Below are 26,373 nucleotides of genomic sequence, written 5' to 3'. Positions count from 1 at the left end.
GACAACATCGTGTACAGGATCCCTGCAGAGACGGACCCTTTTGTTCAAGAATAAAATCCTTTTTTTGTTTAAAAACCAGAAACGACTGCGTGCCGAAGCCACCGGACTCCATTTCATATTATATTAAAAACACAGAAAAACAAAATAAACCTCACAAAAACCCTCTCTGTTCCACTTTTCTAACAGTCAGTCGGATTGACTTCGCTCAATACTCGACCTTAAGGCACAAATACATGAGAACATTGGATCCTTTAAGTTACGACAAATATTATCTGCTGCTGCTCTGAAACATTAAAATCTATCATCTGGGAGAAAACAAGGGGGCTACACCTGTACTACGGTATGTTATCTACAATTCTGAATGTTGTAATTAGGTGAAATCATGGCGAGTAATGAATTTAAATGTCTGAAGTCATCACTTTATTTAACATATGATATGAAACCAGCATCGTCACCCAACATCCTTCGGTTGACACGTACAGATTATTTAAATGCCTTCACTTCACATTTTATTTCTCACATGAGATCGTTTTGTTTACATTCCGGCTTGCGTGCAAACAGACGGCTTCAGAGGGAGCGAAGCTGCAGTTCAGCAGCAAACCTCGTAATTGAATTAGGTGGATAACCGTCTGCGATGTCAGTTCAATATCTGGGACAAGTTAATGTTTGTGATCCGAGCAGCACAGAGCGCCAAACAGCCTGCACTGCTGGAGTCGGACCAGAGGAGCCTATATGAATATGATCTGCATCTCCTGATATCACCAGAGACCGTCCACCTTTGAGGATAAACACTGAAATATTCATAGAGGGATTTTTGTTTTTTTTTTTTTGGTTATGATAAATCACATCCTGTTACTCCTGCAAATCAGAGTGATCCTGATCGTGTAGCGGTTTAGAAAAATATCAGATCTGGTTAAAATATGCGCAATTTAGTCTCATTTTTAATGTCGGTGTGTGTTCGTCGGCCTGTCAGTCAGTCAGTGGGTCCCTGTGTGAGTTAGTGCCGCAGAAAACCAGGAATAATAAAACCCAACCTCCAGTCAGGCTCCTTTTGTCACCTCTGATTCACTGGAGCATCAGAGTGGCAGAGACGACCAGAGGCAGGAGGAGGCCAGTAGACAGATGTCCGCTTCCTGAGGTGAGAGTCGCCCCATACTGGTCCAGGAGCTGCAGGGCCACACCATTGGTCCAACCGAAACCAAGCTACAGGGCAACAGGGTGCAGAACAGCAGAGCGTGAGGGATGTTTCCTTTTTTTTATTTTTATTTTATTAAGCATTCGGGAAAGCAGCAAAAACATGGTGATAAACATGACAAAGAAAAACATGAAACAATTAATTTATGCAGATGAAAAGTAGATGACAACAAAAACCCAACAAGGTAGAAAATTGCACAAAAAAGAAGACAGATAACAACGAAGACGTGAGGAGCAGGGAGAGGATACTGCATGTGTGTGTGTGAGTGTGTGAGTATGCAAATGTGATAAAGCTAAGAAGCAGAAGAGAGGCAGGAAGCAGCGACGGGGCCCAGCATGAAATCAGAAAGACGCGTGTGACTATAAGCATATTAGTTTTACCATCAACAACATGAAAGGAAATACCTGAACTTCGTATTCTCCTCCACCGCCAGGTTTGCCATCTCCGTTCACATCGTACTGTCAGGGAGGAGGGAGAGTACACGTTCTGAGCCAGCTGTGTTATCACAGAGCAACACCAGGCGGGAAACGCTGAGACTTTAGAAGATTCACCTTTTCAAACATGGCTTCATACTTCCCGTACGCCAACCAGTTGGTCCTGATCCAACGCTGGGCCAAGTCGAGCGCTAGCTGCCGAGCGTCCTCTGAAGGCAGCTTGGATAAACCTGGAGATACGAGAAGATTTCAGTCAATACACAAACCGACAAAACTCTTTTTTTTTTTAACATTAGGCTGCACATAAATATGAATTATCTGAGGTAGGTTACATGTTTTAATTGTGTTGACTCTGTGCTCCGGTAGATCGGATTTTAATTAAACAATGACTGAGTTTTAACTGCTTTTGACTCTCAGCCTTCAGTAAATGTGATGAGTTCCCCTGTCAGGTGGAACTGCTAGTTATATACACCGACTGGCCAAAAAATAAAAGTTGCCACCTGGATTTAACTCAGCAAATAGATAAGAGCATCCTATTGGATAATTACTGCATGGGCGATTATCTTTCAGCTGGCAACAGCTTATTTAACCCCAACTGATGCAATGAGTAGCTTCTCATTTCGAAAGACACATTCAGTGGTCGTGGAGAAGATGGTAGTGTGTTTGAAAAGGGGTCAGATCATTGGCATGCATCAGGCAGAGAAAACATCTAAGGAGTTCGCAGAAAATACTAAAATTGGATTAAGAACTGTCCAAAGCATTAAAACTGGAAAGATAGTGGGGAACCTTCGTGTTCGAGGAAGAAATGTGGTCGAAAAAAAATCCTGATCACTTAAACGTTTGGTGAAATCAAATTGTCGACAAAAAAAGTAGAACTCAGTGCTTCGTTTAATAGTGAAATTCAGAGGATTTCCACACGCACAACGCAAAGGAAACTCGTGAGATTGGGTCTGAACAGCTGTGAAGCCTTAAGAATACCACTAATTAGTGAGGCTAATCCAAAAAAAAAAAAGGCGTCAATTTGCTAGGGAGCATAAAGATTGGACTCTGGAGTGATGGAAGAAGGTCATGTGATCGGATGAGTCCAGATTTAACCCTGTTCCAGAGTGATGGGTGTATCAGGGTAAGAAGAGAGGCAGGTGAAGTGATGCACCCATCATGCCTAGTGCCTCCTGTACGAGCCTGTGGGGGCAGAGCTATGATCTGGGGGTGATTCAGTTGGTCAGGTCGAGGTTCAGCAACATTAAGTGCCCAAAGAATGAGGTCAGCTGACTACCTGAATATACTGAATGACCAAGTTATTCCATCAATGGATTTCTTTCTTCCCTGATGGCACGGGCAATACTCCAAGATGACAATGCCACAGCAAATGTGTGCCCTAATCAAAGCTAAGGGTGGTCCAACGAAATATTAGAGTGTGACCTTTGTTGTTGGCGACTTTTTTTTGTGGCCAGACGGTGTGTAAAGCCCTTGTTCATACACATGTGCTGACATGGCTTAACTCTTCATGTAGATCCACACGTTCTGGAGGAATAAACACCCAGAGTCGCATTGGATCCTGGAGCCGTTTCCAGTGGGAGGAGATTACGCTTTGACGTTTCTGATTACAAAGTGGATTCATCAGTGTGGCAGCAGCGGTGATCTGTGGAGCTGACCTCCATTGTTGAGTGTTTATGTGCTGTAATGTTGACTCACTTCATGAACGTTACAAAGAGGAGAGGGGGGAAAAAAAGAAGAGGAAGAACCGGAGTGTCTGACGAGTGCAGCGAGGTGAGAGGTCGACAGGACGGTTATCATCAATGATTATCAGGCTGTTGCTACAACAAAACAGCGACTGGGAATAAAGATGGAAGCTGCCGTCCCTCCCTGAAGACAAAGTCCATCCCCACGTCACCGCAGCCTGCTCAGACTCAGGTCATTTAAACTGGTAATGGAGACCTAAATCAACAAGGCATGATTTGACTCTGCAAATGGAAAAAAAAAAAAGTCCTCATGGTTCCCTACTTTAGGGAAAATTCAGCAGGACAGTGATCTTAATCATACAGACTCAGCAACGAAGGAGTTTTTAGGGCATCATATCAGTCGCTCTCTGATCACCCGTCACTCTTTCCAAAAACCTGACTAAAAGGCAAAACTCCTTCGAAATAAGCAGGAAGTGAAGCTGGCGTCGGTGCGACTCTGGCAGATCCTCACCGGGGCAGATGCCAAGTGTCTGCTGAAGTCTGTGGGTGGTTAGTTTGAAGTCGAATAATAATTACGACGACTTTATGTAACTATACCAATTACTTTCTGACCCCTTTAACCTTTAAATGTGTCCTGGGGAGTTTTTCAGGTTGCACTGTGTTGACGGATGATGTGATAGATATTCGTGTCAGTGGTTTCACACTCTTCCACCGACAGACAGAACACAGACGACGCTGACAGGAGAGGAATGCAGCGATGTGCCAGTAAAGCCAGAGAAGACAATGACAATAGCAGTTTAACACTTTTATCTCTGCAAATGTAAACGGAGGGAAGGAAATATATTCAGTGTTTGTTAGTCCTCAAGGATACACAAAGCTTTTTTTTTTTTCCAGGTGAGAACTTTTGATTGTTTTCAAGGAAACTCCACAGGGCACCTCTAACAGCGTGGTCGTAAACAGCCTCAAATTAAACCTGAAGGTCATTTTTAAACCTGCTTTGTTTTGTTTGAAATCCATGCAGTGAGTTCTCCAGCAAACAAACAAAAGAAAGAAAGAAGGAAAGAAGGAAAGAAGGAAAGAAAGAAAGAAAGCACCAGCTGACTAATCCTGTGCTTTTAAAAGAAATGGTTGTGCAAAGACAACAGAGCACCACGCTGAACGATTAGAAATGATCAGTGAAGGGTTCTGGAAATTCTCATGATGGCAGATCAATTTTTCGCCACCTACCACTGATGAGCATGTGTTGCAGAGGAGGCCACGCGTTGGGATAATCCCACTGCTGCCCGGAGTCTCTCAGCGACGTCGGGACTCCGTTGGGGAACTGGAGGGCACCACTCCTCTGCAGACATGACGAGCAAGAGCAACCGTATGAGCATGCATGTGTGAGAGTGGTGTAGTGTGTGTCTGCCATCTGCTGGAGCACACGGGCACAGTTCATAAAGCACATGCAACATCCTCGTGGGCGTTTCTCCTCTTTTTAACAAATGTCAAGAAGAGTTCAGCTGAAATCACATTTATTCATCCTGCTTTGTGGTTAAAAAATAATGTCAAAGGGTTTTTTTGTGTGTGTGTGTGTTGTTATTAAAATGGGAAGAGAACATTTCTTCAATCGGACTCAGAAATCATGATCACTTTTACCAGATCTAACAGTTGTAGTTGGTCCCCAGTGGGCTGATTTAGCAAGTTTTGTCTTTAAGCATTTGAGGTGTTGTTTATACAATACCTGCTCTTGCTTTTACAGCTAAAAAAGCTAAAAAAAAACAACTGTTTTTTGGGGGCAGGACTCTTTCACAGACCAAAGGAAAAACACTGTATGTATCCTGCGGGCAGAACCGAACCACTGCTGGACTCTAAAGTGACACGACCGTCAAGAGTGGAGCTGCGACAGAAGGACACGAGTCACACTGGGCAGCTGTGGTGAGAAAATCCTCCTCGTCTGGATGAATACAGGTTAAAGGGTTATTTCACTGTAGTGGTCCATTCTTTCACACAGTAATCAATCTAATTATCTGTGTTTACATTACAGACTGCATTATATTCTAGTGTTTCTGGTTTTTAGATATTTCTGCTGCAATGTGAAGGGTAACTGGTAATTTGTATGTTTTATCAGAACTACTATACATCTAAAAAATAACTCCCTGTTGACAGTGTGCTCTGTGGATTACAGGGGTATTTTAATAAACAAAAAAATATGTTGTATTTCAGATTTACTTGTTACCTGAGACCACAAAGAAGCCAGAACGTCCACCAACCTTCAGATACTGCACTGCTTTCTCTCCCATCTCAGGCCGAGAATAGCACTGCGCCCAAACAGGTGCCAGGTTGGAGGGGTAAAACTCAAAATGTTTGGAGTGCGTCACCAGGTTGTAGTCGAACCAAGCTCCCCTCTCAGCATCCCACAGCACAGACTCTATCGCCTGCAGTCTGCGGGCTGCAGCCTGGTCATACAGTGCAGCTGAGTCACCATCACCTGTCAGGAAGCGGCACATCACGGTTACGTAACGCCAGTTAGGAGCTAAAAGCAGCGTGAAGACCAGAGTTGGTGCCAAGGTCAAAGGCTGCTTGTGTACTCACCCAGAATCCTGTGAAATGAAGCGAGAGTCTTCTCGCTGAGGCACAGCAGAGCGTTGAGGTCAGCAGGCAGGATCTGGCTGGTGCGGGTGTCTCTCAGGGTGCCGTTGTTGTGGCCGTCACCATCTATATACCAGCGGGACGTAAAGTCCCAGCCCGACTCTGCTCCCGCCTTCAGATCCATCCACAGCTGCTCTTTACGGTCTGAGGGCAAGAAAAAACAAAAACAAAAAAACATGGACTCAGAAGCAGAGCCACAACAAATGAGTATCTAAAATGTGGTTGTTAGTCATGTTTGTCTTGTTTGCTGGTGTAGAAACAAAGTAAAATGTGCAGCCTCTGAATTATATTTTCTTGTTGTAACATTTTTCAAAAGCTTCAGAGACAAAACATAAAAATGTCTTTTCCAAGGAGGAAGAAAATTACCTAATGACCTCGACTATTTTTTTTAATAAAAAATATATTCTAACATAAAAATGGAGAAATCTTCTGAAGTGAAAATAAGTAAAATTCAACATTTTCCACAGCTTTTTTCTTACAAGTCAGACTGTTCAGCGGCAATGTGAAAAGAATGAGTGTGTTCAACATTAAATATTCATTACAACATGGTGCTGAGGTATTTTCAGAGCAAATTTGTTTTGCACAGATGAGCCTTGAATCCAGGGGAACGTATTCCACTTTCTACTTAGGAGCAATTATAAACTACATTACGTTCCCATTTTTCTCTCTCGTTGCATGAAATGACGACAGCAGGGAAATATTCCACATGCTCGACACGAACAGACTCTCACCGTCAGCGAGTCCTTCTGCCAATTCCAGATCATCTGTGTAGGATTCGGGCCTAGAAAGACATGATTAGTCCACAATCATGACAATACCCACATCACTTAAAGGGACAGTTCGCCCAAAAATCCAAACGGCATATTCGTCCTCCTACCTGCAGAGTTATTTATCCATCTAGACTGTTTTGGTGCGAGTTGCCAAGTTTTGGAGATACTGGCAACAGACACGCCTTGACTTGGATTTTCTTCCTACTCGACTACACTATACCACTGTGCAGCTGGAGACGTTTATCTACTTCATGGACAAACAGCTCTCGTTTGTGGCAGCCTGCGATGTCAACTGAGCTGTAACGTTAGTTTAGTTAGCTAGCCTGTCGTCTCTGAGTTAATGCACACTTCCTTTTGCACAGTGATACAGAGAGAAAATAGTTCCTATATAAAACTGCTTCACAACGAGCTCTGTGGATTATCTTCAGTAACCATGTCATGATTTCTGGAAAGACACATTGCTGTTGAGTTTTTCAAATGATCATTATTATTATTTGAACTACATGTGAGACGAAAAATACTTGTTTTTGATTTTGGGGGGAGTCTCCCCTTGTTTAATTAATAATCCGTTTTGTTTTAATTCACTCCATTGTTTCAGACTTACCTGGGCAAGCCCACCTGCACGTCGTACCGGTTCAGTACATGTTCTGCTCCGTTCAGTCTCACGGCCACAGAACGGTTCTGCATCCAAAAGCGGTACTCCTGCTCCAGACCCGGTAAAGCTGATCTACGACATGCAAAGTTTGTGCAACAAATGTTTAAATTCAGTTTCACAGTCCTTAAAGGAACAGTTCACCCAAAAATAAAGTCTCCATCTTCCTCAGTTGTTGAGGAGGATGCTGCAATGTTTCTTTTTTGTTGTAACAGCTTCAGAAATGTTTTGTAAATTATGAAACTCCACCCGACTTTCACGTGGCCTTTGAGTGGATAATGACTGTTCCTTTCACATCACATGCAAACGTCAGGGTGTCACATTCTAATTAAGCATGTGAGGGAAAACACCAGCGGCTCAGAGGGACACAAGAACCGAGGTTTTTATGCGTAATGTGTTTCTGCTCTAGAGGAGACGCGCAGCGGCTGAAGAATGATAATGTGTCTGGCAGGACATCAGCTCGGGCCTAAATATCACCTGAGGAAATCTTTATCCTTGGTTGCTTGATAGTAGCTCTCCACCATTAGAGTGAGGAATGGAGGCTGACTGCGCCTTTCATAGTAAATCCGCCCACCATTTGGAACAAAGCCATATCTGTAGGAGCGATAGAAAAAAATCTTTTATTCCACAAATCATGAAAACCCCCCCAGGAGCTCCACATCCAAAGTGTTCGAGTTAGATTCCTAAATGACTTATTCAAAATGAGCCGGCTGAACGACCTGCAGCAAGCCGGACATTTTTTTTTTAAATTCATTTTTTAACTGCTGCGAGAGATGAAAAGGTGCTTTGAGGCTCACCTGTTGACAAGGTAGAGGAAGTTTTGAATCATCCCATAGGCCGTGTCTGTCATCTCTGACAGCAGGAGCCCGTTGATGACCCAGTAGGAGTCCCTGTTGGACACAGAGCGGCTCGCGTCACTGTCTGTACACACCGCCTAGGTGGGCTCTCAGCAGAGACCCCTGGCTGTGATCTCTTCTCGCTTGAAACCTCGCTCAACTCTGACACTCAGACAGCTGATGGACAGGCTTCATCACTCACTCACCAATAGTAGAGTTCCCTGAAGCGCCCTCCTGGCACAACAACAGGATGTGGGGTGTATATCTGCGAGTAGAGCTCTGGGTGATCTTTAACACTGGCACGGATCTGCAGGAGAGAGTCAGCTTTCATTTCACACCTTTGTAACCAGTATCTATGTGAGTAAAGATAGTTTTAATTGTAGATAGAGCTGAGTTATCTTTTTAATTAATCATTTGGGTCTTGAAAATATCTGAAAATTGTGAATGATGAAGGTAATTTCACCCTCAAGGTCGAAATATTAACATTTTATTCTTTGGTCTAACCAACAGAACAAAACTCAGGACTGAATAATCAAACATTTTTCTCCAGAAGTGCTTAATGCACCATTAAAAATATATTTTTAAAAACCATCAGAACACTGTTGAGTTCAGCCCCCTCATGGCAGTGGCCCCCCCAGCAGGACCATGGACCCTGACAAGCTCAGAAATGGCCCGAGGAACTTGACAAAGAGCTCAAGGCGTCGACCCATCCTCCACGTCCCCAGATCCCAATCCGATTGAGCATCCGTGGGATGTGCCAGAACAAGTCCGACCCACGGAGGCCCCACTGCAGAGGCATGAACACAGGACCTCTGGGGGTCTCCCTTGGGTTTCTTGGTCTTCCAGGGTGTTGGTGGTGGATCCTTCGAGTCCTGTGGGCAGTGAGGTGGAGCCGTCTTAATGGGATTGAGATCTGGGGAATTTGGGGGCTAGGTCAATACTTTCTGCCATTTGTCGCATTCCTCGGGCCATTACTAAGACGTTTTCATGGTCCCACAGTGTTTGGGTTTTATCCATATGAATTTTAAGACCCAGAACTTCACATTATAACCAGATGATCGATGTTGAGGACTTCACCTGCAGTATCAGTCTGTTAAAATGTTGAGGCTGATCGATGGTTTGAGATTTATTTCAGTATCATCACCTTTCTGCCGAGAGACTTCCACAGGTGATGTATCTTTTCAGCCCAGTTATGTAGTTCTTGGTCTGCTATTCCCTCAAGGAACTTTGGCCTGGTAGAGAAAAAAAATCCACTCTGGTCAACCAAGCACAATAAAAAGATCAGAGTGATGATACAAGCCCATTAATGACTGGATCTCACTTGTCATGCCAGTCTGGTGGTGTCCACGACTCAAACTCTGTCCCTGGTGCCTCAAAGTACGTAGTGAGGAACTCCTGCAGTTTGCCAGGCGGGACGGTCGTGTTTGGATGTTCCTGTGAAAGGTTATGAAAAGCCGACAAAACAACATCTGCAGGGAAAAAAAGAGGAGGAAACAAAAACAATGGATTTACACACTGGACTCATGAATACAAATAAAATGATTTACTGCCTTTTAACTTACCAGGAGTTTCCTTCAGCTTCATGTCAACAAAGTACTTGTCATCACTGAATAGTTTAGCTTCCTGCACCTGATGCAAGATGGGCCCAGTGCAGTAGATTTCACTGAAATTCAATTTATAGTTGTGAATTGTTAAACAGATATCATAAAAAGGCTGTGTGTGTATTAATACAACATGTTACAGAGTCCTACAAGGAAGCAATAAAACCATAACACTCGCTAAAAATAAGCAGGTGAGGGCAAAGGTCTGCCGACAACTTCATACACAGTATGAAGGAGAAATTGTGAGAAATGTATGTTTGTCAGCTGCAGTTGGTGATGGATTCAATAAGGTTTTTTTTTTTTTTTTTCTTCCAGCAGCAGAAAGCAGAATTTATCCAACTAACATTTTGTCACAACAGCTCAAAGCTGCTTTAAACAGAACAGGATGTAGGAAATTCTATAAAACAGAACAGAAAACGAGTCATTTATCAAAAAGGAAGCATTAGTTTTAAACTACACATTTACTTTTCGTAGTAAATTGAAATTAAAAAGGTTCAGAGATTCTGTTCTGTCAGAGGTTCCCAGACATGTTTTGATTTAACAGTCTGTTTCACAGCGAAAAATTAACTTTCACTTCCTCTTCTAGACAAAACAAAGGTTTTAGGAAAAACCCCTTCAGACACGTTTCTCACCTGTCACATGGTGGAGGAAAAGCACCTTTTACACAGGCCAGAAGAGCCACTGATGAAAAGCAGAACACCACAAAGTTATACATCTTGAGCCATGAACTGAAGTAACACCAGAGTACGAGTAAGGCTGTGGTCTGAGAACTGCCTCCAGGTCAGAGTTTATATTAAGACACGACGTCTTGAACACAACAGCAGCAACATACTGACACCTAGCTTCCACAGGGCTGAGCAACAGGGCAAGAAAAGCTTCAGACACAAAAAATAAATTTCAGTGAGCTTTATTTCAACAAAACTTTCAAATTTTATCCAATAATATTGATGACATCCTTTTAAACTCAAGACCAGTGTAAAATAAGCTGCACTGAAAATTCTGCCAATTAAATAACGACCAATTTGTTCATCAAATAAAGTTTTTTAAAAAAATGAACTCAGGCTTTAAATTCTTCACTTAAATTTGGAGACTTTTTAAATAATGTGAACTCCACATGAACATCTCATTTGAAAGAAAAATTCCAAATTTAAGGGCAACTTTTTCGAACCTTTTTTTTTTGTACCCGTTACCAACACTTTGGATCTTTAGATCATGTCATCCTGTTTCTTTAACGCCCGAAGGCTCCTCCCCGTGTTTTCTTTGAACTGATGCATCTGTTTTAAAAGAAATCGATAATTGACTCCTCTCACATCCTCCTCAACAGACAAACGATAGGACGGCCAAATTGTACACAAAAGCTGTGTTATCATAAATGTGTCATCGCTATTGAGAGAGGATGAACATGTGCATCAGGGCAGCAAGAGCACTAATTAAACCACCCCACAAATTTAAAAATCACCTTAAAGAATGAGACAATTTTGTTCAACAAACTATCCAATTAGTGACCCGATCTGGGGCAAGATGCTCTTGTCTCAGTCTTTAAGGTTCTCAAAATGGCAGCCACTGGCAGTAAAGCAACATCCCATTAAAACGTAGCAACGCACTCGATCTTGTAGGATCGTTGGATTCATCCTTGAAAACGTTCGCTGTGGCGATTACTGCCGGTGGACTGACAAGAAGCAGACAGCTGCCAAGTGTCTGCACGGTTAGATCCCTGTTCAATCAGCTAATGCTTTATTCAATTTGGATTTTTTTAACAAATATAACCCTCCCACCCCCCCAAACAATGAGCCAAATTACATGTGCAAGTATTTAGGGGCCAACAATAGAGCCGAGTGAACAGGGATCTCAGTCCTAACCAATGAGAAATAAAATGTCATCTCAAACTGATCAATATCGTCACAGTTTTCTTTTAAAAAGAGTTTAAATTAAATGTGCAATAATAATTCTCATTGATTAGAACAGTCAGAAAGCATCTCACCATAACAAAGGGAACCTCATTTGCAAAAAGGTTTGATCTGAACAAATGTTCAGAAACCTTAATGCAGAAAAAGGTTTTCAAATTTGCATAAAATGCAAAAAAACAAAAAGAAAAGAAAAGAAAAAAAAAAAGCAACTGTAACCCCAAACCCAAAATATCAAAGCAATAACGGGCAGAGATAGAAGCCAAAAACTCAGCAGGCTGAGGTGCCCGTTTCTTTTTTTTTGTTTTAAACAAGCAGTCATTTTGTAATCCTTCATGCCCATTCCCCCTCCAAGCCAATTTTTTTTTTAATGAATATTCTGCACCACCCTACACTTCTTTTTTCATTTGGGCATCATGAGTGTACAAAAAGCAGTGCAGTCAGTGTTATTGCATGAACCCATCTCTGTGTGTTAAGTGCAGCCCAACCTGCTCAGGTTGTTTTAAGTGAGGCATCTTTTATCAGCTGCTCTTAGTGAAGCCAGCCAACTTGCAATGCACAGAGAATGAATTCCTGCTACATTTTAGGTCAGATGGTTAGTTTTGATGCATTCGGCCGACATTCTTCAAAAAAAGGGGGGAAAATAAATCCACAGCTTTCTCCTCAACATTTGTGAACTAATGTAGCTGTGCTTAAAGAGCACGTGGATCAACGTAACAGCTAACCTCCCCCAGCAAAACAAATCCTCTGCCAATTCAGCTGCACTGCAGCGAGTAGTACTACTACATGATAGAATATTATTTTCTCTTCCGACAACAACACTCACTGTAACTGGAGATCTTTGAGTGCGTCTCAAGAGTCAATTTCACAAGTTAAGGCTGGTGACAACAAAGAATTCATGACTCCAATGCACAAGCTTAACAAAGCCATCTGTCTAGACTGAACACTTGTTAACACTGGTAGCACGAGAATACGGGCAACAATTTAAACAATATCGTTTTTAAGTGCAGCTTTGAACAATTGCACTCATCATCAAATTTGGAGGGGCTAAAATATTATCAGTGATGAACTCTGCCTCCAAAAACATCCCATGCACAAAGTCATTCAAATGTTTCAGATTCTAATAAATTCTGCAATTTCTAAAATTATAAATAAATTCACAGGCCAATATTGCAGATCAAACAAACTGGCAATTAAGGAAACAATCTCCAGTGCTAACAAGAGAAGGGGGGAAAAAGCTTTTCAGTTTGTCAGCCAGCCTTTTGAACTTGTTTAAAACAATCTTAAAATGAAGGTATATACACAAGGTGTAAGGTGCGGCCCACATGTTGGCTGCACATCTCGCAGAATTAAGTATGGCCATCCATAGGAAAGTGAAACACAGGACATAAAAGGAAAAAAAAAAAAAAAAAAACCTTCCCTACAATTAAACTCCACCGATACAGGAATCCTCATGACTCATGGTGTTGACAGGCTGCTTATTCATTTTTAGTGTTTTGATGCTGAAGACAGAGGAAAGGGTCTGGGTCTTTTAGAAGCACACGCTTCTTCACAAGCAACTGGACAGTCTGGCTGTCTCTTGGAAAAAAATCCAGCATCTCTGTCCATGGATGTCCAAGTTTGTCCTCATTTGTCAGCCAGACAGAAGTGCAGCTTAGCCAGCAACAGGATCATTCAGACCAGCCTCCCCTCTTAATGATCTCCATTCCTTGTAAATGGATGACCAAAACCAAAAACAGTTATGAATTCACCTATGTGGTCGGACATTAAATTAGTGAGACAAATTTTCAATAAGGTGAACGTGAGTGAGTGTGTGTGTGTGTGGTATGAAGTGATCAAGATGGTGGATAATGACGGGTTATTACTTTAGAACGAGTTGAACTGCTTGTTAAGGCACTTGATACAAATTGGTTAAAACTTCTAAAATAAAAGGTGAAGAATGGAGGGTGTCATGTTGCGGTCCGTCTGTGCTGGCTTCGTGTCACTGGTGGATATGAATCGTCACGATGTGCATTGATATATTCTCAACTTGGTCCCATGCTTTCCTCCAGGTGCTCACGTCTTCAGTGTGTGGTGGTGCAGCACGGAGCCCAATGAAAGGGCAAATGAGTTCTTCCAAAAACGCGTCCATCAAAATACACATTCCTTATGGTGGCATCCAAAAAAGGAAGACAGAAACTGTACATTTAAAAAAAAAAAAAAAGAAAAGAAAAGAAAAAAAGAAAAAAGAACTCCAGGACAGGGGGGATGAAAAAAGGTACAAAGGGGAAGGGAGGATGGACTGATCTGTAGAGGGAGAAGAGGGAAACTCAATTAGACCAGACTGCATTCAAGTAAATAACTAAAGTGCCTTTTAGGTTAAGGTCGTTTTTATTATTAGCAATTCTTGCATAATGAAATAATTAAATCATGTGTCCCCTTTAAAGATCACTTGGAGCCTACAAATAGACTACGAAAGAGCTAAATTGTATAAAACTGATATCCTGACCTGTGTATGGAAACTGAAAAACAACAAAAAGGAAAGAAAGCATCCTTGAATTCCCTTGAAAAAAGTACTTGGATCTCTGTGTGCTTACTGGCTCATGGCTTGACTTCTTCACCACTCTCACTGTGGTACTCTGCCACATAAAGGCTCTTGTCAATGATGCCAGGGATGGGCTTGATCTCTGTTCCAAGCTGCTCCTCGATCCCTTTCAGGTTGAAGCGATCATCGTAAGTGATGAGGTTGATGGCGAGCCCCAAGTGTCCAAAACGTCCTGGATTATAAAAGAACATGGTTGAAAATGATTGTTTAGTCATTATTGTCTTTTTTGGGCCTATAACACATCTTTGCCAAAGAGGCTGCACAGCTGAAAAGCAACAATCAATACAGGCTCTTACCAGATCTACCAATGCGATGAAGGTATGTTTCTCCCAGCTTGGGAAAGTCGAAATTGATCACAACATTCACAGCTTGAATGTCAATTCCTCTTGTAAAGAGGTCTAGAGGAAAGAAAGCAAGAATTTAAAAACACAGACCAACAACAAGATAAATGTTAAGTTTCTGAAAAATAAAAACTAGCAGTACTTTATAACATCCCAGTGCCACCAAACTAAATCTCAACCAGGTAAACAACAGTTCTGTTTGCCTCAACCATAAAAGCAGTAAACATGGACACATCTGCAGAGCAAGTTTAAACAAGTTGTGTGCATACGTGTCACAATTTATGAGTCTCGCTGTCTTTAAATTCTCTCCAACATGTCATTGTAGCAAACACTCCGTTTTCCAAATCCAATGTCAACAGTACACTCTAAACAAACCTGTTTTGTGTTATCCTACAGGCAACATGAGCTCACTGTGGTCCGTGTGTCACCCCATTTTGCTTTAATCACCGTGCTCGGGCTGACGAGTGCTATATTGTTCCATGAGCTGGTGTGTAATTCCGGTTTATGGCTATGTGGCAACCAGCTCTTGAATAAATCTCAACGTGGCCTGAAGCCTGAATAAACATGTCATCCTATGTACACGTCCTCCTACAACCTCTTTGATAGCCCTTTGTCTTTCACCTCTGTGCAGTGTTGTTCATGTAAGCACACTTGTCCAAGTAAGAAGCAGCCTTTTGATTTATAGAAATCAGGCTCTATATTTTTAGATGCATTGCATTGAGTAGAGACAATGACTGGCCACTTGAGGGACACAATTTCACAGGGTGAGCTTTACACTATGTCCACTATGGTGGACACCATGAGCTCAGTTCAAAGCCGAGATTACAACACATAGCTTTTAAACAAAAACTCAAATTAATGGAAAAAGGAGCTACAAAAATAAGATGTCTCAGGCAACGCTTACACTTTGTGTCCAAGGATCTAGGTCAGCTATAATTTCATTGGACATGCCTTGAAAAGTCAGAGGCAAATAGGGTTGATATTTACACTATTAGCTCTGTGGTGAGGTTTTAAAATCTCAGCAGTGAGCACTGAAAACCTCCAGATGGAAAATATGGCTCAGACTGTGGCAGAGAAAGTCTGGTGTTGATGTGTCATCAGCCTCACAATAGCTTCGGGTTGCAACAAAACAGCTTTTAGAGTATTTCAGAATTCTACAATGCAGCAAATGTGCACACCTGTCTCCACCACTTACCAGTGCAGACAAGATTCCTGCAGAGGCCGTTTCTGAAGTCGTGGAACACACGGTTACGATGCTCCTGGAGAGCAGAAAAGCGACAAATGCGTTAAGGTGTCACATTCAATCACAGGCAGACATCTACTTCACATAAAGACTATATACAGAAAAATGTCTGTTCACCCTGATATGAAGCGGATTCCAAGAGAGACATTTAAGTCTTTTGGGAGTGGAAAAACACCATGTAAGGTGTATAAGGTTCTGTTGTTCTTGTTCATACCCGATACTACATTAAGTATAAGCCAAGCCTCAAAACTAGGCTGTAATGTAAATATATTTACCCTATTCAAGGTAACCTGTTAAACCCGTTGATAAACAAGGCATCTCTGCGACCGAACAACACGGACAGTTTCTCATAGAGGAAAAAAAAACTGGCAGTGGTAGCAACACTCCAGAAATAGAGCACTGGTGTGAACTATAGCAGCAGATCAACTACAGACACATTCCATTCTTCACAATGCAGCACGTTAATGCACAACGATAGTAATAGTAGCTGCTTCTCTGGCATGCATCTATCACAACCAGTGTATTTTGGTCTTAAAGATGGTATTTCTGGAGGCAGTTCTTTGTAGCTGACCTGTCTCATCTTGGCATGAATGTAGAAACATGAATAACCAAGCTGGGAGATCTTCTTGGCAAGGAGCTCCACTCTCTGAGAGGAGTTGCAGAAGATTATAGACTGGTTTATCTGGAGCTGAAAAAAAAAACAAAACAAGAACACAGACAACAGTGAACACTAGTGAAATTGATGTTTAAATTGTGACTTGCAAGACATTTTTGTTGGGTGTCCAATGTAAAAGCATTTGATGAAGTCAAATCAGCTTTTTACACAGCTGTTTTCATGACACAACAGAAGTTATTTAAAAACAGTTTCATTAAGTGTAGAAAGGCAATACTTACCCTGGAGAACAAGGTGTTAAGGCAATGGACCTTTTGCCTTTCAGTTACATAAGCGTAATACTGAGTCACACCCTTCAGCGTTAGCTCCTCCATCAGGTTGATCTCATAGGGTTTCTGCAAGTGCGCACTCTACAAAGCAGGTGGAAACATGAGCAGTTATAATCAGGCTGTGTTTTTTTTTTAGCTGATAAATGATTAAACAAGTACTTAAAACAAATGAGAAAAATGTACCATAAACTTCTGCACGCTGAGAGGGAAGGTAGCAGAATAAAGCAGGATCTGCCTCTGTTTGGCCAGAAAGCCCAGTATCTCCTCCATCATCACCACAAAGTCCTGAGACAGGAGCTTGTCAGCCTGTTGAGCAGAGGGAGAGACACATTAAGAGCCATCTCAATCAAATTAAATTAGTAAAAATCCAACAATGTGGGTCCAACAGAATGAAAATAATCTATTTAACTCACTTCATCCAGAACGATCATCTGCACTTGATTGACTTTGGCCACCCCTTTTTTGATGAGGTCTAAAATTCTCCCAGGAGTGGCAATGACCACATGAACTGTGAAACAAAACAAACCCTTAGCTGAAAAAATATACATAAATCTGCGCTACAGAGAATTTGCAGTTAAGGACTGCAGTGTTATTACTTGAATTATAATCATAATTGGCAACAGCAACCCGTGACTGCAGTATAGAGAGTTGTATCCAGCACTTCAGGAGAAATTATTTGGCAGTATCAGTCAGCCACAGAACATGTGTTTCGACTGGCTGCCATGTTTCAATCATCAACACCACTTGCCTGCCAATAACTTTAGCAGTACAACCACCAGAGGTATTAAAAAAAACAAAACTGTCATCAGTACACATTTCCTGATGCACCATAGAAACGGTGTAGTTAATAATTACAACCTTAACAACATATACCTCACACTGTGTTCATGCGATGTTGCCATTAAGTTATAAAGAGATTGCCTTTTGAAAGGGCAGAGTGCCAATATCCCACCAAAGAGCATTATGTAACAGATAATGAGAGGGCTCCGAGAACTTTCTGGACTGCAGAGAAAAAAAAAACAAATGAGCCAAACTGACGGTCGTCATCATTGGTCCCCCTTCTTTCTCTCACCTCGCAGCAACTGAGGATAAGAGCAACTTATGATCCTTTTCTAGCATAACTACAATTTGATTCAGGGATATTTTCATGTCACCATTAGAGAGGAACCATTTAAAACTGTAAGGTTTACCTGTTTCATCAAGTCTCATGATGTCATCACGTAGGTTGGTTCCACCTGTGGTTGCCATGACCTTCACTCCACCCATGTGTTTGCTGACCTGGATACATATTTGGCTTACTTGGAGAGCCAGTTCTCTGGTGGGCACTATGACCAAAGCTGCACAGACAAACATTTTATGAAACTTGAGCCAGCTTTGTCTTGGAAATATGAACAAAGCTTTCCAAAACACCAGCGGATGATTCACAAAAAATGTTAGAGCTTGATTAGTGTTGTGCTTTCATTTATGTATAAACATACAGCGCCAACAGAAAGTAATTTTACATTTCATCATGTTCAATTACTCCTTTTGCAACACAATGATTCTCAGTATTTGTGAATACTGTGAATTGCTGTGAATGATTAGCAGTGGTACATTCCAGAGTTTTCATTCCCATCCTCTTGATGAATGACACTGATAGAGATAACGTGTGACACAAGCGAGAGGAAAGCCTTCTTACCTTGTATGCAGTCCTTCTTCAGGTCAATGCGTTCAAGTAAGGGAATGAGGTAGGCTCCACTCTTTCCCGTGCCGTTCTTGGCTCTTGCCAAGATATCCCTTCCTGACAGTGCAATGGGAATGCTTTCCTCCTGAGAACAGCAGAAACAACAGATTAATACACAATACTACATGTTATGGCTGGGGCAGTCACTTATCTATGGGCACCTGGTAAATTAGGGCAGCGCTCTCAAAATATTTTTGAAAATACAATTCAACTGGTTGGAAAGCAAAATATCATTTTATTTCTTTTAGACCTGCTTCAGTGGCTCATGAACACCCTTTTCAGACACTTTAATCTGATGATGGCACTAGAGGCAAAGTCGGGTGTCACATAAGTGATTATAATTCTTCCTCTGGGGACCACAAATGTATGCAATATATTTCAACAAGACCCCAAATCTCAACCTTACTGTGGTACCAGAGGTAAACTGAAGGATCGTCAAAGTCTTGACAATATAAAGTCTAGCAACCATGACTGTCTGTCCATAATTTGGTGCAGTTACATTTAAGAGATAATTCATGGAATAAATGAAAACTTTGACCATCTGGAAGAATAGTCAGTGGATCACCAAGGTTACTGTAATTCATCCTCTGGGGCCACGAATGTCTGTACAAAATTGAAGGTCAATCAACAAATAGTTGTCGAGATATTTCAGTACTTCGGACCGACTTGCCAACAAACACTGCCATGCCAGGCTAAAAATAGTCGAGTGAAAAGGCTCATTTTCTTACTGCATCACCCGGGTGAGTCACAAGCCAAACCATATATCTTCAACAAAAACATTAAGATTAACCTTGAACTAGACGCTGAAACTACAATTCCACCACATGAACTCTGCATTTTATGTTTTAATAAGACTTTACAGTCATTTAATGACAAACAGTCAGAGTGTGGCCAGTTTACTGACCGTCCAAAAGGGATTAGACAGCACTTACACTGATTGTTTAATACAAGTAGTACTTCATATTATTTTGATTTACCAAAGAAAATTTGGTGCTTTGTCACAGTCAATGCAGTGGAATGGCTGCCAATATTTTTAAAATACAACCAACTCTAGAATTATCAAAACAAGCACTTCCTTATTCACAAAGATGCCTTATTGTACAGCTGGCAGCAGGGGTCAAGTCTGAGTAGTGTCCAAATGTACCTGAATTGGAGATGGCTTTTCCCAGCCCATCTCGAAGATTCCCATGAGCAGCTCCCTCTTTAGGCAATAATCTTCAAACTCATTGCCTTTAGTTGCAGTCACATCCTGTAATGACCATAAAACATACAAATTAGCATTTGGTTCACAAGATGTAAAGAAATTATCCATTTGGTCACTAAAACAAATTAAATTGCAGATTAAAAGTGTCAGCCAGTATCAGGAAAATATGTTCAAAGTGCCATTTCCTTTCCAAAATTATTGACAGCTCATTATCAACTGTCATTAGAAAAAAAACTGTGTTTCTGAAATCAAATTCTGTAATTTGCACCATTTTATGGCTTTAATAGAAGCAATGATAACTCCAAATAAAACCATTGAATCAATAACAATGAAGGTGAATTTTGTATTACCAACTTTAAATGCTACAGGAGCATTCTTATGACCATGTATATAAGTTATAAAAGACTACATCACAAGTCAAGTATCCAAGATCATAGCACAGAATGCTTTCTAGGGTGTGACAGCCGGGTGTACAGCTGGCACTTGATAGTTAACTATGCATATATATTGCAAGGTATTTTTCTTTTTGATCAAACTCAGACAAATGTTTTTTATCATTCATTGCCTTCATTATGGTAACAGAAATCACAATGAATTCCTACTCTTTCTATAAAACAGTCCATAACTGTAGCTGGATTTGCTAGTATTAAGTGAAGGTCAGCCATATGACAGCAACACTGGCTTCACCCTGAACAAAATCTTCATGAGCACAGTTTAAGAAAATTCCAGTAACAGTGGCATTAAGACCCATCAGATCTACAAGCAACACTCCTACCTACAGTTTCTACATTCACAGTTTCAAGTTTTTTCTGCACAATATAGGGAGATCTATCTTGTACCAACCGAAGTTTTCATCCTCATGTCTTTTGGGGGCAATTTTAAATTTTTCTTCCAGTCATCTCCAGGCCTGTGGAGGGTAACGTTCTTGTAAGTAACAAGCATGACAAAGCAATAATTTTGCAATATTCAGAAAAGGTCAAAATTCTTGGGATTTTAATTTTTTTAAAAATTAATTAATAAAAAATCTAATAACTTACTTGATGACAGCATTAGTTGTTGGGGCCGGCTGGGAGTTACCATTGTTGATTGCGCCTTTTATCTGGTTAAGTTGCTGTTGTTGAGGGCCTCCACCTCCTCCTCCACCACCTGGCGTCCCAGCAGGCTTCACTGAGCCCCTGAGCTGTCCATTCTGGTTTGACAAGCCCAAAATCACTGGGTTCTCTGTCCTGACGGTACTCATCTTTACTTAGCTTGTCTTTACTGTTCCACTAGCAATGAAACCTCTAATAAGTCTCTTGTGAGTCCCCTCTGCTGGGACCACTTCAAACCTAAAGATTGTCTTTCCCTCTTGAGACGTATTTAATACTAATAATAATTATCTAAATATAAATTGTTCAAATATTCTCTCAGCAGGTTCCTCAACAGTCCTGTTGATTCTGGGACATAAAGTGCCAAACAAATTCCTCTCATCAATTTTATTTTGGAAAACTTATGAGCATCGATTTCTTCTGGAAATTAGGGCTGATCATAGATATATTCTATCATCACTATCTGGGAAAAATATACACCAAGGAGGGCTTAGCTAGCAGGTTCAGGTACTGGCAGACTGGTTAGCTAGCCATCTTGTGCAGCACAACTGAGCCGCTGCGTCCTTCCACAGTCTTCTCCAACCCTGAAACAAACGAGACGCAGTGTTAGGAAACAGCATCCCTGAAGGGGGAAAAAAGCTACATTACAATTAACTGCTTCTGTGTGGCAAAGGGCAACATTTAGCATCGGGATGGTGAGTCCTGCTAAGTCAATATTTAACGAGCTGACAGCAGACAGCTGGCCTAGCGTCAGAAGTTAGCCGACACAGCGGTGGTGGTAATGTTATTTCACGTTAACCCTTCCTTGCTAACACTGTGGAAACAGCTTTGATGCACGTAAAGTCAAGCTCATCAGTGTCTAAACTCTAAAGTTACCTCCGACTGTGATGTCAGAGTAGTATAGCGGATAAACACTCAAATTCCCGACTGCCAAGTGGCATTTTCTCTCCGTTAAATCAAACCAACTAGAAGGGAACTAACCGCTAACCCCTTCTGCTAGCCACCGACATCTGGCTAACTAGCACATGAAGCTCCAGCGTCATGCTAATGTTGTGCCGTCACGCCAATCAACGTCACGATACTCGACTCAAAGAGTGTTTGAATCCGGTCGTTGTGTTACAACGACAGTGGAAAATAATGACTGTCATCTTTTCCGAGCTCACACACGAACCTAGATATCCACAACCAACGATGATTAGCCTGCGCTAGCTCAGTCGGGAGCATCTGCAGCGCTAACGTTAGGTCAGCTAGGCAGCTCGGACCAACTGGCGAACGATGGCGAAATAACGGTTAACGTTGCGTGTAAAAATCACCACGGCACAGTTTCACGTCTTGCTAAGAACTGCCCGAAGCACACATCGCGTCGACGTACACGCATTTACCTTGAATACCTGAAATAACCGGATCTGAATGCGGTGTTTGTAAGAGGTGTAGCTGACTACGAGAGAGTCTTGTCAACCAACCGTCCAAGATGGCTTCCACTCATATTTGAACCCGCCCCCCAATCCGACTGATCAGCTGATTTCATTTCAAATCAAGGGTTTACCTTCAGGCTGTCCCGGAAAAAAAATAAATAAATAACACTTTAAGGGTATTTTAAGGTTAAACACATCCACTCCACTGCATCTATCGAGTCTGAGTCTTTGTTTGGTGTTATGTCAGTGTTTCTCTGACTCAATCTACTTTCTTAAGAAGAGTGTAAAACCACGCTCAGGGTCAAATATGGATATAATATGTAATATGGCTGAGTAAACATGTAATAATATAAATGTCACTCTCTGTCATTACTGCCAGTACTCATTCCTGAGAGTGATTCACTTGTGTGGAGGGGCAGCTGTCGTCTGAACTGGATCGAAGCAGCGTACTTCCACATTCACACAACACAAACCTGTGCATGCCCTCTTTTTTCTGTTTCTTCTCAAATCAAGATGATGGAAAAATGTCTGTCAGGCCAACAGGAAACTGCCCACATGTGCAGCCCCACCCGACCCCCAAAGTGACTGAGCCTGGCTATATTTAATTTGCTTCTAAGACATGTTGTTTCTGTCCCAGTCGCCTACCTATTATTAATTTTAATTATTATTATATTAAGAGATATAGATTTAGAAGCCCTGCATCAAGAGTTTTGCTCAAGTTGCTTTCTCCACATGAATTTATCCAGTGTACAAACTACCTAGACACTGCTGGAGCCCCCTTTCTCTTTCCACTGCAGCATAAATATCTCTAATATATCTTTAGTTAAATTATTAGGCTCATTTTTACCTTGTTATTGTGGTATATATATATATATATATATATATATATATATATATATATATATATATATATATATATATATATATATATATATATATATAATATATTGCAATCAGAACACAGAACTGACACCAGTGGCATAACTGGACCTCACACCAATATGTGCTTATTGATGTCATGTTCAGATTATATTTGTAAGCGTGTACGGTTGGTATAAATCAAATAAATCAAAAAAATCTGACCCCTTCAGTGTAATTGCTCTCCTGCTTGTCAACATCTAGAATATACCGCAGGGTATTTAGATTTGCATCACTGCTCTTGCATCCTCACTAAAGAAATCCTGGTATGAAGCATTTGCCTGTTATGACTTGGCAAGACATCAGCAAAGCAATACAGAAGAACCAGCACAAACAGGAAGTACAGGCACTCTTCACTGCGCCGCCCTGCGTTATACATTCAAGTGACTGAGATTTACCAACATGGCTTATACATTGTATACTCCAGACAGTTCGGTGAGACAGAATTAATCATTTTTATACTTGATGGTGAATAACTTTAGAGGAACTATTGTCTTTTGAATGTCTCTGTTGTTCTAGCTTGAAAAGAGGGACTGTTCTGTGCTTATTTTAAGTTTAGTTCAAATGTGGCACATGTGAATTAAAATGTGTACGTTCTATAATCTAGAAGTATTTGGTGTCACAGTGTGTCACGTTTTTTAGAAGTAGTGGTATTTATTCTGTATTCAGATGTCCTTTAACTGCTTGTGGACACTTTCCAGCAGCGACAGTTTTCTGTTTAATATTGCTTAATATTAATTGTTTAATATTTAATATCCATCAATCTTAAACATTATCTAAGCCTCAGGCATCTTAAAGAAAGAGATCTTAAGGTAACAAATAACATGGAGCAGCCTAAGATCATTTTCAAAAAATGTAATTTGTTACAGTAAGTTTAGAAACATAAACTAGTAGTTTGAATTATTGAACCGTAAAAAACTGCACTGAAACAGATGTGAGTTATATCGATGCAGAGCTTGTTTTCCTGTCGACTCCCAGGAGACATTCAAGTGAGGAAAAAATGTACTGTTAAACATCCTTCTGCATTTTTTTTCTCGAGAGGGTGACAAATTCATTTATCAGCGCGCTGATGTATGATGTTAAAGTGACATAATTTAACAGAATTAAATCACATCTGTGGTTATTTCAAATTTGAAATCACAGGCACTTGGCACAGGGTGTATATGTGTGATGATCTTATATCTTGTTTAGGAAACTGAATTTTAAAAATGTCGCTAAACCATCGTAATATAACAAGTTACAATGTAGAAGTAATTATAAACATTAGGCTCGATAACAACATGGCAGCATAAAAATGACTATATTTAAATATCACAGAAAATGTACTTCTCTCTCTTTACAAAGTTTTCTAAGAGTTTCTTTAAAATACTCAAGTAACTGTGGCCCACAATATATTCTGCAACTAGTATTATATTGGAACGCAACACAATTCATGTGGATGCACTCAGTGTTATTGTATGTAAAATTGTGTATAATATTTTATTTTTTTTTAGCAAATTGGAAAAAGTTCATCTTTTACCACCTAGTAATTGTTTTATTTTCTATTTTATTTATTTTTACAGTTTAGGGTTTAACAGCTGCAATTTCTCCACCAGATATAATAATAACTTAGTTGCTGATTGGGGATAAAAAAAATCAGAAGTATACAGTCATCGTAGGATGTTTTGCCATTTTTGCCCTAAAATATATCCTAGTTACTGTAAAGAGGAAGTGAAAATTATCTGGTTATTCTGTGTTTCCTCTACCAGACAGATTTAATGAGAAATCTGAAAGGAACAAAAAAACATAATCAAAGTATTTTCAAACATTCATCATTTCACTCCTTATTTATCCTCATTTGCACTAAATTGTATCCTGTTTTTGTTGTACTGTCATTGTTATTTGCGGTGTCCTTGAGTGCTTTCAAAGGTGCCTTTAAATAAAATGCGTTATCATTATCATTATTATTATTGTTAGCTACTTATTTCAATTTCGTTATCAAAAATCAACTGTTAGTATTTAGCCAAAATTAATTGAGTACAACTGTGTATTATTCCACAGCACACAGTGTTTCTTGAATTGTGATGTGGTAATTAAAGTCCCTCTTTTATATTTTACAGATGTCAGACCCTGAAGAGTATGATACTGACTCAAACTATACATATAACGAACTAGACAGCGTCTGCGAGGAGGACCTGGGCCTGCAAACCTTTCAAGTCACGTTCCAGAATGTGCTTTACAGCCTCATCTTTCTGCTGGGTGTAGCAGGGAACAGCCTGATGATTACAGTCCTCTTCAGACGCTGGCGCCTCCTGCGCATCACGGAGATCTACCTACTGCACCTCGCCCTGGCTGACCTCCTGCTCCTTTTCACATTTCCCTTTGACATCGTGGAAAATACCACTGGCTGGCTGTTTGGCAACTTTCTCTGCAAGATGATGGGCCTCGGGAAACAGCTCAACCTCCTCTGTGGGAGTTTCCTTCTGGCTTGCATTGGGTTTGATCGGTATTTGGCAATCGTTCATGCTATAACTAGCATGCAAAGTCGACGTCGAAGAACAGTGCACCTGACGTGCATCTTGTTATGGCTGGTCTGTTTGGCTTTATCGATGCCAAATATTGTGTTTCTTACTGTGAAAGGGGAAGGCACACACAATTCAAGTTTCTCTTGTTTCTTTCATGATTATGAAATCCATGCACACAATTGGGTTCTGACCAGTAGAGTCTTGGATCACGTGTGCTTTTTCCTCCCACTGGCCATAATGAGCTATTGTTACACAGCAGTGGCAGTTACTTTGATCAAGAGCCAGAAAAGGCAAGCAAAGCATGCAGCAATTCGACTGGCTTTTCTTATCACGTTCGTCTTTTTTTTCTGTTGGCTACCATATAATATCACCTTACTTATAAAAACTATGGTAGACCTGGAAGTTATCTCGTATCAATCATGTAACCTTTATGTTCAACTGGAACCAGCTCTTCATGTGACGAAAAGCCTGGGTTTCTCACACTGTTGTCTGAACCCTTTCTTGTATGCCTTTGTTGGGGTGCGCTTTCGCAATGAGCTGATTCAGTTACTTTACAAACCGGGCTGCGGTCGTGTGTGCATGCCTTTCATCAGAGCTCAGGGTCACAGTCGATCATCCATTTCAGAGGGAGTAACCACCACCAGCTCCGTCCACATGTATTAACTCTTATACAACGACAACTGTAACTAATATGCTTCTGTTCTAC

General features: G+C 40.9%; 3 protein-coding genes across 5 annotated transcripts; 1 reads left to right on the top strand and 2 right to left on the bottom strand.

Moving 5' to 3' along the window:
- Nucleotides 1-397: 397 nt before the first annotated feature.
- treh (trehalase (brush-border membrane glycoprotein)) lies at nucleotides 398-10,645 on the bottom strand. Its single transcript, XM_037074476.1, has 15 exons — nucleotides 10,434-10,645; nucleotides 9,763-9,863; nucleotides 9,522-9,669; nucleotides 9,345-9,432; nucleotides 8,407-8,507; nucleotides 8,162-8,254; nucleotides 7,842-7,958; nucleotides 7,317-7,439; nucleotides 6,674-6,723; nucleotides 5,886-6,086; nucleotides 5,564-5,781; nucleotides 4,539-4,650; nucleotides 1,747-1,859; nucleotides 1,600-1,653; nucleotides 398-1,203 (listed from the first exon to the last, which is right to left on the bottom strand). The coding sequence occupies exons 1-15, from the start codon at nucleotides 10,514-10,516 to the stop codon at nucleotides 1,066-1,068; spliced, it is 1,740 nt and encodes a 579-aa protein (XP_036930371.1). The 5' UTR covers nucleotides 10,517-10,645; the 3' UTR covers nucleotides 398-1,065.
- A 47-nt stretch (nucleotides 10,646-10,692) lies between these two features.
- ddx6 (DEAD (Asp-Glu-Ala-Asp) box helicase 6) lies at nucleotides 10,693-21,016 on the bottom strand. The gene is made up of 13 exons (XM_037074488.1): nucleotides 20,780-21,016; nucleotides 20,586-20,649; nucleotides 19,683-19,787; nucleotides 18,494-18,623; nucleotides 18,006-18,152; nucleotides 17,229-17,323; nucleotides 16,999-17,121; nucleotides 16,768-16,896; nucleotides 16,445-16,561; nucleotides 15,826-15,889; nucleotides 14,586-14,687; nucleotides 14,282-14,461; nucleotides 10,693-13,991 (listed from the first exon to the last, which is right to left on the bottom strand). Exons 1-12 carry the CDS (start codon nucleotides 20,980-20,982, stop codon nucleotides 14,286-14,288), a joined length of 1,455 nt encoding a protein of 484 aa, XP_036930383.1. The 5' UTR covers nucleotides 20,983-21,016; the 3' UTR covers nucleotides 10,693-13,991; nucleotides 14,282-14,285.
- Nucleotides 21,017-21,389: 373 nt separating this feature from the next.
- LOC119006117 (C-X-C chemokine receptor type 5) lies at nucleotides 21,390-26,364 on the top strand. Of its 3 annotated transcripts, XM_037074518.1 has the most exons (3): nucleotides 21,410-21,525; nucleotides 22,625-22,720; nucleotides 25,263-26,364. In XM_037074518.1, the coding sequence occupies exon 3, from the start codon at nucleotides 25,263-25,265 to the stop codon at nucleotides 26,328-26,330; it is 1,068 nt and encodes a 355-aa protein (XP_036930413.1). In that variant the 5' UTR covers nucleotides 21,410-21,525; nucleotides 22,625-22,720; the 3' UTR covers nucleotides 26,331-26,364. The 3 variants fall into 3 exon arrangements, with proteins under 3 accessions (XP_036930404.1, XP_036930413.1, XP_036930395.1); XM_037074509.1 differs by lacking the exon at nucleotides 22,625-22,720 and having other exon boundaries at nucleotides 21,390-21,525; XM_037074500.1 differs by lacking the exons at nucleotides 21,410-21,525; nucleotides 22,625-22,720 and adding an exon at nucleotides 23,530-23,598.
- Nucleotides 26,365-26,373: the final 9 nt, after the last annotated feature.

The sequence above is a fragment of the Acanthopagrus latus genome, chromosome 2 (genome assembly GCF_904848185.1).
Source record: "Acanthopagrus latus isolate v.2019 chromosome 2, fAcaLat1.1, whole genome shotgun sequence".
NCBI lineage: Eukaryota > Metazoa > Chordata > Actinopteri > Spariformes > Sparidae > Acanthopagrus > Acanthopagrus latus.
Note: the sequence above shows the minus strand (reverse complement) of the source record. Positions and strands in the feature narration are given on the sequence as shown.

Coding starts and splice junctions, on each gene's coding strand:
- treh (XM_037074476.1), bottom strand. CDS start 10,516: ATGTATAACTTTGTGGTGTTCTGCTTTTCATCAGTGGCTCTTCTGGCC. Junction 8,508..9,344: donor GGAAGTCTCTCGGCAGAAAG/GTGATGATACTG, acceptor TCTCTCCTGCAG/ATCCGTGCCAGTGTTAAAGA. Junction 1,860..4,538: donor GCAACACATGCTCATCAGTG/GTAGGTGGCGAA, acceptor TCGTATCTCCAG/GTTTATCCAAGCTGCCTTCA.
- ddx6 (XM_037074488.1), bottom strand. CDS start 20,982: ATGAGTACCGTCAGGACAGAGAACCCAGTGATTTTGGGCTTGTCAAAC. Junction 20,650..20,779: donor ACAACTAATGCTGTCATCAA/GTAAGTTATTAG, acceptor TACCCTCCACAG/GCCTGGAGATGACTGGAAGA. Junction 16,562..16,767: donor TTAACACCTTGTTCTCCAGG/GTAAGTATTGCC, acceptor TTTTTTTTTCAG/CTCCAGATAAACCAGTCTAT.
- LOC119006117 (XM_037074500.1), top strand. CDS start 23,566: ATGGCTTATACATTGTATACTCCAGACAGTTCG. Junction 23,599..25,262: donor TGTATACTCCAGACAGTTCG/GTGAGACAGAAT, acceptor TATATTTTACAG/ATGTCAGACCCTGAAGAGTA.